At 40.7% G+C, this 12,663-nt stretch overlaps 1 protein-coding gene across 1 annotated transcript; it reads right to left on the bottom strand.

Annotated features, from left to right (window-relative positions):
- Positions 1-200: 200 nt before the first annotated feature.
- On the bottom strand, positions 201-12,058 carry LOC124149411 (scavenger receptor class F member 1-like). Its single transcript, XM_046520974.2, has 5 exons — positions 11,936-12,058; positions 5,217-5,295; positions 2,828-3,844; positions 2,303-2,378; positions 201-1,857 (listed from the first exon to the last, which is right to left on the bottom strand). Exons 2-5 carry the CDS (start codon positions 5,272-5,274, stop codon positions 1,227-1,229), a joined length of 1,782 nt encoding a protein of 593 aa, XP_046376930.2. The 5' UTR covers positions 5,275-5,295; positions 11,936-12,058; the 3' UTR covers positions 201-1,226.
- Between the last annotated feature and the right edge of the window lie 605 nt (positions 12,059-12,663).

The raw sequence follows: 12,663 nt of genomic DNA, 5'->3' as shown, positions 1-12,663 counted from the left end.
GGAAGGTTGGATTCATGACCCTTTCTCATTGTCCTTCTATATTTTTTCAAGGAAATATTTTATCGGTTCCTTATAATCAATTATCCATCGAGATATCAAACGTCCCATGGGTAATCGGTATAGATGTGTCCACCATCACTTTATTGGGTGTCGTACGAGGCAACAACATGGATCGGGTGGCCAGGTGGTCAGGTGGTAAGGTGGTCGGTGACACGCTTGTCCTTGTACCTCAGCCATTAATATTGACCTTTGCTTTCTCTGACTACAATGATCTGGCTTGAATAACGCTGACCGTTGTAAAATGTCAAACATAAACACAAACAAAAGAGACAAATAGCCATTTCATTTACTAATGACAGAAGACACGACTGATTAACATACACAAGTACGAGGTTTTGCTTGAGGTCTTCGATTTAATTTTTTTTTCGATTTTTTAAAAGTTGTTGAATTCCCCACATGTATACGATGTACGGCGCCCATTTATTGTTTCCCCATGACGTCATATTGCTGGACCATTGTTAAAAAGACACTCATTTCATTGTGTAGAAATCCAGTTACGCCAGGCTCAAATCAATTTATGCCAGGACAATTCTTTATGAACTTATCACGGGCTTTATTATTTTGAAAAGTACTAATTATTATATGGTTTTGCGATCAGTTTTATTTGAAAATCAAATAATAGCAACCAGAATAGTTTCATTTCAGTATGAATCATCACACGGTAAATATTAACACTCATCTCCGTAGTGCAATTCACATCATACCTGAACAATGTGAATGTATCGAAACTGTTGAAACAGGAGCGAGCAACAGGAAGATGAATTCCTCGATGGCCACAGACATGTCATCCGGTTAAGCATATCAAAAGTAGCTAGCCAGTTTACGGATAATAAGCATTATAAAATGGTATTCAATTTTTAAGACTCTAACTTACCGGCTTAAAGTTTTATACGGTTCGCATCATATTAAGTTTCTTTCAATATGATGGCATTAGCTGAAGTCAATAATTTAATGTTGATTTAGTTCGTGTAGGTTGAACACAAAGCTAAATTTTTAATTTTTAATTCTCAAAGATACATAACTACTCCACATATAGGAGGATCAGCCCTACATCTACGACTGTATATGAATTGACGTTTAGAAACCTATAATCATCACAGGTAGGTTTGACACGCCTTTATACTATGAATGCCTTACTTTATAAGACCGCCATAATCGTGTGCGCCTTAAAATTCACACGACCCACGTGGGTTTAGCATTGTTCTCTTACACACTGGAGCACGTACTTTGAACAGTCTGTTACCAGCTTTATCCTTCTTTGTAGTTTCAGGATCCTCATTCGTTACAAAACAAGTGCCAGAATCCAAAGAGAGTTGCTTTGTTCCACATTTTCTAGTCCTGATATCTCTCCTTGAATGTCTTTGTGCCAGGTGCCTCCTACCAACTTCTCCAGTTGGGACAGTAAACGAGGTTTCACCTACCAGTTCCGGCTTATGACTCTGCCGAACGTCAAGGTATACACCATCATCAGTCCTAGAGGACGTGTATCTTGGCTGTTCTACGTCTTGCGTTTGTTGAGGCGTCAGATACCCGACAGACGAGTGTCCACTCGCACCGGTCTCTGGTAAGGAACAGGCATGGTCTACGGCACTGGTTACTGCTTCAAGGGGAATGGGTAATCTGGGCCTGTCGGGTAGAGGTCTCTGTCCTGCTGGTATGAGAGACATGTTCGTGTCCAGATCTTCATCGTGTATTTCGTGGTAAATGTCTCCACATTTCTGGAACACTTCTTCCTCTGACGTCTTTACTTCCAAACAACCATTGTCCATCGCTGAAAGTCTTTCCCTGCGGGTCTTCCTAAATAAAACAAGGATGTATTAGATATTCATCACACCAGACTCCATGCTTCTATTATTAATTTTATACACTTAATTGCGGTAATTGTCTGTGACTTGGCGGATTGCTATTGTATACGTACCCAATGGTGAGACGGGTGGCCCAGTCGTCTAAGGCTCCGCAATTCGCTGTGCAGGGTTGCGTCCCTTGGGCACGCCAGAAACCTGTTTGTGGGTTCGAATCCCGGTTCGCTCCGATTATGTTTCTAGGTTTGCCAGCACCATACCCGTGCTCGTGGGTTTCACCGAAGTGGTTAACGTCTGAGACCTGCATCACTTCGGGCTTTCCTCCCGCATTAAGCTGACACGCTGTGATATAACTGGAATACTGTTAAAAGCGGTGTTAAACCCAACTGACTCACTCACTCTTTACATTGGCTCACATAACCATACTTAGTTTAACCTACTTGCATCTCCACAAGATGAAGGCAGAGAGACCTATGCACAACACAAGAGCACTGGCCAAAAATGGAAGAAGATACTCTGAAAAACAAAATGATGATAGATATTGTTTACGTTTGGAAAGAGACATAATACAGTTTTTAGGCGTTTTTGTGTTAATTGTGTAATGTGTGTAGTTATACACATACCTCCATGGAGTTTGTGCGAATGTATTTTACTTGTATTAGTTAGGTGAAACGTAATATGTGTTTTATACATCTGTCCTTTCATGTGCGACGATGATGTTTATTAGTGTGTTGTGTCGTTGTATACTACTCAAAAGAAGACAAAGAACACCCATGTCATGCCATGAAAAATAGCAGTAGTAATATATAAGAATCGGGTGTGAAACTTATTTTGAGTAGTATAAGTCTTAAATTTAATAAATGTTGATTATTACCTCCACATGTAAATGACATAAAAAACATTAATTTCAGTGACTACACCATCGATGCCAAAACACATTACAAGCATACTAACACAAGGTATACCTTTTTCGTTTATCAGGTCTGAGATGGTACCGAAGAAATCCTCGTTGTCCTTAGAACTGGCCTTGTGAGTTGTAATGTCATTCATTTCTCCATCAATACCGTCCTTACACTTCACTGTACAGTTTATATACTGACGTACGGACGGACACGTGTGACATAACAGGGTGCAGTTGCTACCACGATGAGACACCATACAGTCGTCACAGTCCCTGGTCGTGTTACACTGAAGACAGTTCTCAGGGCACGTGATTTGACAGTGGCGTCCATAATACCCTTCCCTGCATCCTTGAGAGCATTCTCCATCCTCTCTTCCACATTTTAGGCAACCTACATCTGATTCGTTACAGTCTTTGCAATTCTGTGGACATGTTTGATTGCACGTCGGGCCATAGAAACCATGAATACAACCTATAGAACACATCCCATCCTTATCTGAGCAAGTCTTGCATGTTGTGTTTGAATTAAGACACTGCTTACAGTTCTGTAGACAAGACTGATTACATTCAATACCATAGAACCCGTCATTACACTGTGTGGAGCATCGGCCACCCCGACATACTTGACAATCTCTGTGTGTACTGTTACACCCCTCACAGTCATCTGGACACATGGCGTCACATGATTCCCCAAAGTATCCGCCCTTACAACCATAGATGCAATGTCCTGTATGGTGTTCACAGGGACTGTCCATTTCTTCATCCTTGCAGTGTTGAGAACACGGATTGCTGCAGCGTGTTCCCCAGAAGCCAGGCTTACACCCATCATGACATGTCCCATTGATGGAACAGTTGCCCTTATGACACTGTCCACAGAGATCCTCACATCTGATTCCATAACGACCAGATTCACACTTTGTACATTCACGTTTATTTCTGGAGGAACAAGCCATGCACCTGTCGAGACAGTGCTGCCGACAGCAGTCGCCGGACCATCCATCAATACACCCGAGCTCACACGTAGGTTTGCCGGTTGTATCAACATGATTTAACTTGATACAATTTGTGGGATCCCTACAGGCTGGAAGTGGGAACAGAAACACTGAATACACAGGATATAAATCTATTTCTTTATGTAATCTTCAAACACTTCAACCAAATAGCACTTACAATCCATCTACAGCTTTAATATCAAAATATAGAAACTTAAAAGGGTATTCCAGCATAACATTCCCAGCAGCGAAAACAAATACGAGGGCTGAAATATACATATTGTAAAACAAATATCGTAGCAAGCTAAGTTATCTGAAAACGCTGATTCGAACTGGTATCTTGCGGAACTGTTTTGTTTTCGACACATACGTGTCCATCTTTATCAATAATATATTCTTCGTAATAGTTGCCGGTAATTTTAATGTTATTTTTCTATTTTTGGCAGGTTTCTATTCCAAAAGAGGAATTTGAAAGTTATGATGTTCTGTGTAAAAAACAGGAAAACAGGAAGAAAATAGTTGTATCGACATCAAAAAGACTTAAACGACGCGATACATGCAATCTTTATGGCCCATTTATGGTAAATGTCATCTTTATAAGAGTGAGTGAGTGAGTATGGTTTTACGCCGCTTTTAGCAATATTCCAGCAATATCACGGCGGGGGACACCAGAAATGGGCTTCACACATTGTACCCATGTCTGGATTCGAACCCGGGTCTTTGGCGTGACAAGCGAACGCTTTAACCACTAGGCTACCCGACCGCCCCGTCTTTATAAGATTTAGTTCATGCTCAGTTATGGTACCAAGATCCCTCTATTCCTTACCAATTCTAAGTTTTGCCATTTTCCTCTACTTAGCATAATATGAAATATACTTGTAAATAGAAATTATGACAGAATGGAAAGTGTTTAAAGTAGTGACCTGTCTCTTAGTGACATATACTTGATCACGGGCCGATAAATATGCAAATGAAGCCACCAAGAACTACTCTTAATCTCCACACATCAATGCTATGAAAGCTATGATTGTGGGTTCGAATCCTGGTTCGCCACGATTATGTTTCTAGGTTTGTCAGCACCATACCCGTGCTCGTGGGTTCCCAATGTGTGTGGGTTTTGTTTGCAGGCAAACTATCTGCACTTTATCATTAATGGGGCGGTTCGCATTCTTTATTGATGCAGTTTCTTTAGTTACTCCTTGAGGTGAAATTACTTCAAGAATGACACAATTTGAAATTATATTCTTGTGTTTCCGTAACGTCGTCGTAATAATCATATATTAGAAATAAAAGGATCGCATTTATAAGACAATGTTTATCCCTAATATATATATGCCTAATGTCCGGCACACTCGGCAAATAATCTCTATATAGTCAGACATAAGGGCATCAAACAATTTGAAACTATATTATTGCTGCGTTCAAAGTAAGTAAAATTGTGAACGGAAGAGTGATACCTACCATGGGTAAGTACGATGATGTGAGCGGCGACAGCAATGACTGCAGATGGTGTGGCCATTGTTGTATCAGCAAACTATACCTGTGAAATATTATACACTACGTTAGACACTTCGATAATGTATAATACGATTGTCATGTGAAATCCCACGGGAAGTGAATTAATTTAAAACGTAAACGCCATAGAATAACAGATGCCATATGAAGTAAAATGCAATTTAGTGATGAAAATTATGTGAATAGAACACTGAAAATCAGTAAACACACAAGTTGTTCACGAAATGGGTATACATCCAAGCATGGTCATCACAGCTGGTGGGGCGTCGGGGTAGCCTAGTGGTTATAGTGTTCGCTCGTCGAACCGAAGACCCGGGTTCGATTCATTGGTACAACGTGTGAAGCCCATTTCTGGTGTCCCCAGCCGTGATATTGCTGGAATATTGCATAAAGCGGCGTAAAACAATACTCACTCACTTCACTACTGGTAGTACCCGCAACTCACAAAATGTTCAGTATGTGAGAACTGTGAAAGTTCCTCATAAAAGGTCAAATAGCATGATATGGCATCGTCAACTGTCATATTTGTCAGAATCTCGAATTACTTAACCAGGTACTTGAATGAAAAGCTCTGTTGTAAGCATCATGTGTCTTTCCATGAAATTTGAATAAAGTATATATGCTCTTAAGTAAGTACCTTAGCAACTGACAAATGTAGAATAAATACACTGGAGCTGATGACATATTGCTGGAAATGAAGGGTTAATTCACAGCTGAAAATCGAAACCATCCATCTTGGCATACAGCTTCTTACAGAGGACGTCACGGACACATCCAGATAAAACACTGGGTATGGTTCATAGCAATTTTTCAATTACAAGTTAAATCAGAAATGAGAAGTATAAATTTTGTTTCACACAATCAACAAGTGACTGTGAGTTACACAGAATGTAAGCTGCAGCCATCCCCAGTAACGTGTACACTACTGCCTTGTTTAGTCAATATTTACCGCAAGGCAGGCAATAGATGATCAAGCACTACTGCTTTGTTCAGTCAATGTTAACCACAAGGCAGGCAATAGATGATCAAACAATACTGCCTTGTTCAGTCAATGTTTACCGCAAGGCAGGCAATAGATGATCAAACACTACTGCTTTGTTCAGTCAATGTTTACCGCAAGGCAGGCAATAGATGATCAAACACTACTGCTTTGTTCAGTCAATGTTTACCCCAAGGCAGGCAATAGATGATCAAACACTACTGCTTTGTTCAGTCAATGTTTACCCCAAGGCAGGCAATAGATGATCAAACACTACTGCCTTGTTCAGTCAATGTTTACCCAAAGGCAGGCAATAGATGACCAAACACTACTGCCTTGTTCAGTCAATGTTTATCCCAAGGCAGGCAATAGATGATCAAACACTACTGCTTTGTTCAGTCAATGTTTACCGCAAGGCAGGCAATAGATGACCAAGCACTACTGCTTTGCTCAATCAATGTTTACCGCAAGGCAGGCAATAGATGATCAAACACTACTGCCTTGTTCAGTCAATGTTAACCACAAGGCAGGCAATAGATGATCAAACAATACTGCCTTGCTCAATCAATGTTTACCGCAAGGCAGGCAATAGATGATCAAACACTACTGCTTTGTTCAGTCAATGTTTACCCCAAGGCAGGCAATAGATGATCAAACACTACTGCCTTGTTCAGTCAATGTTTACCCAAAGGCAGGCAATAGATGACCAAACACTACTGCCTTGTTCAGTCAATGTTTATCCCAAGGCAGGCAATAGATGATCAAACACTACTGCTTTGTTCAGTCAATGTTTACCGCAAGGCAGGCAATAGATGACCAAGCACTACTGCTTTGCTCAATCAATGTTTACCGCAAGGCAGGCAATAGATGATCAAACACTACTGCCTTGTTCAGTCAATGTTAACCACAAGGCAGGCAATAGATGATCAAACAATACTGCCTTGCTCAATCAATGTTTACCGCAAGGCAGGCAATAGATGATCAAACACTACTGCTTTGTTCAGTCAATGTTTACCGCAAGGCAGGCAATAGATGATCAAACACTACTGCCTTGTTCAGTCAATGTTTACCCCAAGGCAGGCAATAGATGATCAAACACTACTGCTTTGTTCAGTCAATGTTTACCCCAAGGCAGGCAATAGATGACCAAACACTACTGCTTTGTTCAGTCAATGTTTACTGCAAGGCAGGCAATAGATGACCAAACACTACTGCTTTGTTCAATGTTTACCCCTAGGCAGGCAATAGATGATCGAAACACTACTGCCTTATTCGGTCAATGTTTACCCCTAGGCAGGCAATAGATGATCAAACACTACTGCTTTGTTCAGTCAATGTTTACCCCAAGGCAGGCAATAGATGACCAAACACTACTGCTTTGTTCAGTCAATGTTTACCGCAAGGCAGGCAATAGATGATCAAACACTACTGCTTTGTTCAATGTTTACCCCAAGGCAGGCAATAGATGATCAAACACTACTGCCTTGTTCAGTCAATGTTTACCCCTAGGCAGGCAATAGATGATCAAACACTACTGCTTTGTTCAATGTTTACCCCAAGGCAGGCAATAGATGATCAAACACTACTGCTTTGTTCAATGTTTACCGCTAGGCAGGCAATAGATGACCAAACACTACTGCTTTGTTCAGTCAATGTTTACCCCAAGGCAGGCAATAGATGATCAAACACTACTGCCTTGTTCAGTCAATGTTTACCCCAAGGCAGGCAATAGATGATCAAACACTACTGCCTTGTTCAGTCAATGTTTACCGCAAGACAGGCAATAGATGATCAAACACTACTGCTTTGTTCAGTCAATGTTTACCGCAAGGCAGGCAATAGATGATCAAACACTACTGCCTTGTTCAGTCAATGTTTACCGCAAGGCAGGCAACAGATGCTCAAACACTACTGCTTTGTTAAATCAATGTTTACCGCAAGGCAGGCAATAGATGATCAAACACTACTGCTTTGTTCAGTCAATGTTTACTGCAAGGCAGGCAATAGATGACCAAACACTACTGCTTTGTTCAATGTTTACCCCTAGGCAGGAAATAGATGATCGAAACACTACTGCTTTGTTAAATCAATGTTTACCGCAAGGCAGGCAATAGATGATCAAACACTACTGCTTTGTTCAATGTTTACCGCAAGGCAGGCCACAGATGATCAAACACTACTGCTTTGTTGAGTCAATGTTTACCGCAAGGCAGGCAATAGATGATCAAACACTACTGCTTTGTTCAATCAATGTTTACCCCAAGGCAGGCAATAGATGATCAAACACTACTGCCTTGTTCAGTCAATGTTTACCGCAAGACAGGCAATAGATGATCAAACACTCCTGCTTTGTTCAGTCAATGTTTACCGCTAGGCAGGCAATAGATGACCAAACACTACTGCTTTGTTCAGTCAATGTTTACCCCAAGGCAGGCAATAGATGATCAAACACTACTGCCTTGTTCAGTCAATGTTTACCCCAAGGCAGGCAATAGATGATCAAACACTACTGCCTTGTTCAGTCAATGTTTACCGCAAGACAGGCAATAGATGATCAAACACTACTGCTTTGTTCAGTCAATGTTTACCGCAAGGCAGGCAATAGATGATCAAACACTACTGCCTTGTTCAGTCAATGTTTACCGCAAGGCAGGCAACAGATGCTCAAACACTACTGCTTTGTTAAATCAATGTTTACCGCAAGGCAGGCAATAGATGATCAAACACTACTGCTTTGTTCAGTCAATGTTTACTGCAAGGCAGGCAATAGATGACCAAACACTACTGCTTTGTTCAATGTTTACCCCTAGGCAGGCAATAGATGATCGAAACACTACTGCTTTGTTAAATCAATGTTTACCGCAAGGCAGGCAATAGATGATCAAACACTACTGCTTTGTTCAGTCAATGTTTACCGCAAGGCAGGCAATAGATGATCAAACACTACTGCTTTGTTCAATGTTTACCGCAAGGCAGGCCACAGATGATCAAACACTACTGCTTTGTTGAGTCAATGTTTACCGCAAGGCAGGCAATAGATGATCAAACACTACTGCTTTGTTCAATCAATGTTTACCCCAAGGCAGGCAATAGATGATCAAACACTACTGCCTTGTTCAGTCAATGTTTACCGCAAGACAGGCAATAGATGATCAAACACTCCTGCTTTGTTCAGTCAATGTTTACCGCAAGGCAGGCAATAGATGATCAAACACTACTGCCTTGTTCAGTCAATGTTTACCGCAAGGCAGGCAACAGATGCTCAAACACCTACTGCTTTGTTAAATCAATGTTTACCGCAAGGCAGGCAATAGATGATCAAACACTACTGCTTTGTTCAGTCAATGTTTACCCCAAGGCAGGCAATAGATGATCAAAATGTGTCAACATACTTGAGGTGGCTTGTGATTGTAGAACGATAAAGTCAGCGTACCACTTCGTCAATGATGATACTGGCAAATAATCAAGATGTGCCAATAATATGAACACATGCATCTTTTGCTACAGGAAACTGGTCATAATCTACAAGAGATTACCCGACAATCTTACAATATTGCGAACTGGAGTCGATTAGAGAAAGGTTCCTATTGTCTTGATGTATCGTAAACAAACACGGAAGTTGTACATGTTGTGGAAAATACTGTCTTTGTAACCAAATTATGTCCTTGTCATGAAAACTGTCACATCACACATTGTTTCATGATCTTCTTTCGCATACAGGATTCGGACGAATCTAAAATTATGAATGAAAGCGACAGTTTCCTCTTCGTAATCATAAAGATTAAAGCAACAAAACCCTTTCCATATCCAATAGAATGTACGATTCCGAATACAAACAGCCTGTGGTGTTTACATTTCACAACTTTTGAGATACAATCGAGCAAGCTCTTTCTACCAAGATTTCAAAGCGTGTCATACGACTCTTGCTCAGAAGTTGTTTGATCAAGGTTACAACATTTGAGGTGGCCGTAAAACTTCAAAATGTGGAGGACATTTCCAAATTTGACGCATCATTGACCAAATTTATGTGAGATGCAATTCTCTATGTCGACTTATGCCATATGTTCTTGTGTTTGTTTAGGTGATCAATTGACTTGCCTTTGCATGTGTTTGTGATGGGTTCCACCGGTTTTTACCATTTCACAGATACCTGGTATCATTACAGGTTGATAGTGATTCATATACACATGCTATAGTCAAAGTCATACAACAGACTGTTTTAGCAGAGATTCCATATAATAATGGAAATAATTTTGTCGCTCTATTTAGTTTTACGCCATAATGATGATTAAAAGTCTGTGGCAATTGTAAGTAGCGATCTATAAGGACTTATCTGAGTTGAGATAATTTCAATTATAACTTTTGAGTTATTTTTCCTTATATCTAACAAATGATATTCATGAATATATTTGAGCAGTAAAATATCACACACTCTTCGATCAAACACTTTGTGTTACTTTCTAGTAATGAAATGACTATGACAACTTTGACAGCGTACACAGAAACTGCAAGGGACAATGATGCTGAAATATGTGTGCGATGCTGCTACTCAGCAGTTATAGTTGGTTGGTTGATTGGTTGGTTGTTTTACGCCGCACTCAGCAATATTCCAGCTATATGACGGCGGTCTGTAAATAATCGAGTCTGGACCAGACAATCCAGTGATTGATGTCATGAGCATCGATCCACCCAATTGGGATCGATGACATGCATCAACCAAGTCAGCGAGCCTGACCACCCGATCCCGTTAGTCGCCCTTTACGACAAGCATAGTCGCCTTTTACGGCAAGCATGGGTTGCTGAAGACCTATTCTACCCCGGATCTTCACGGGTCCTCAGCAGTTATAGACTAAGACCTTGATCAAGCTGACGCGATGTGATAAAACTGAAATACTACCAATTCCCTCGCTAACCATGATGGTTTGATACAAATCTCTATTCACTTAATACAAATAGGAAGAGGACCGTACATGATCCACATGTACTTCGACTGTGTATCAATTTACATTAAAGCGATTTTAGGTATTGTATAGTCCTATTTTGATGTTAGGGGGGCACGGGTGGCCCAGTCGTCTAAGGCGCCGCGATTCGCTGTGCAGAGTTGCGTCCCCTGGACACGCCAGAAACCTATGATTGTGGGTTCGAATCCTGGTTCGCCCTGATTATGTTTCTAGGTTTGTCAGCACCATACCCGTGCTCGTGGGTTTCACCGAAGTGGTAAACGTCTGAGACCTGCATCACTTCAGGCTTTCCTTCCACATTAAGCTGACACGCCGTGATATAACTGGAATGATGTTAAAAGCGGCGTTAAACCCAACTCACTCACTCACTAGTTTGATGTTATCATAATATATGAAACAAAGTTGTGTGCATATGGCACTTTTACGAACACATAAACAGAATTAAAGAATAAGAAATTAAAATTAGAAATCTCAGGAAGTATTCAATACTACGATAATATTTGCATTTTGTATCAAAATATTGCTACTGAAGTGAGTGAGAGAGTGAACTTTGCATAACCCCACCATCAGTAATATAGCACACAGACATAAACTCAGCCAGATCATACTTTAAGTATAAGCGACAAAACCCTTTCATTATCAAAAGAAACATCTGCCAAAACAGAGTCCTTTCCGACTAAATCATATCATAAATAGTGATGATACCAGGCGAAAAAGTTACGTACCCTGCCATACTGGTGCCATCAGTCACAAACACATACAAAATCGATTGTAAAACTGAATAAAACCCGGGAAATCACTCGATGCTCATTTGTCGGTTCTTGTTCTACCTCTTCTACCCGAGTATGACTCTGACGGGCTCCATACAAAGCACATGTGACTTACCAATGTGTAGCAGCAAATGTGGGAAACTAAAGTACGTTTGACACGGAAGTGACCGCATTGTGTTCTGCTGAACAGGTTTCACCTTCCCTCTTCCTTGCCATGCATTGTAACGAACACATGTAGTGAGGATACATGTACCTTGTGTCTCGCGCCTATCGGAGAAGGTGGAAATCATTCTTTGTGTATTTACAAAATTGTCAAAATGAACCTCAGCAATCATTGATGAGCAGATTGAATGACAGGTATGACAGGAGGCATCCTTGGCGTAATCCACACTCGACATCAAAACATGAAGCAGATCAATCCTCACACAACACTTGCCAACACTTCTCAATTATTATAGCAAAATACATCTAGACTTGATGTAAATGTCGCAATTGTACCAAGTTCATTCATGTTAAATGTTTACAAACATATGCATATGATCAAATTTGTAGATATACCACCCACCCCTGGGATTGGTTGATGCATGTCGTATCCGATTTACGTTGCTTGATGCTCATGATGTCAATCACTAAATTGTCTGATTCATACTCGATTATTTACAGACTGACGTTAGGGGGCACGG

The sequence above is a fragment of the Haliotis rufescens genome, unplaced genomic scaffold (assembly GCF_023055435.1).
Source record: "Haliotis rufescens isolate VD_foot unplaced genomic scaffold, xgHalRufe1.0.p SCAF_2, whole genome shotgun sequence".
Taxonomy (NCBI): domain Eukaryota; kingdom Metazoa; phylum Mollusca; class Gastropoda; order Lepetellida; family Haliotidae; genus Haliotis; species Haliotis rufescens.
Note: the sequence above shows the minus strand (reverse complement) of the source record. Positions and strands in the feature narration are given on the sequence as shown.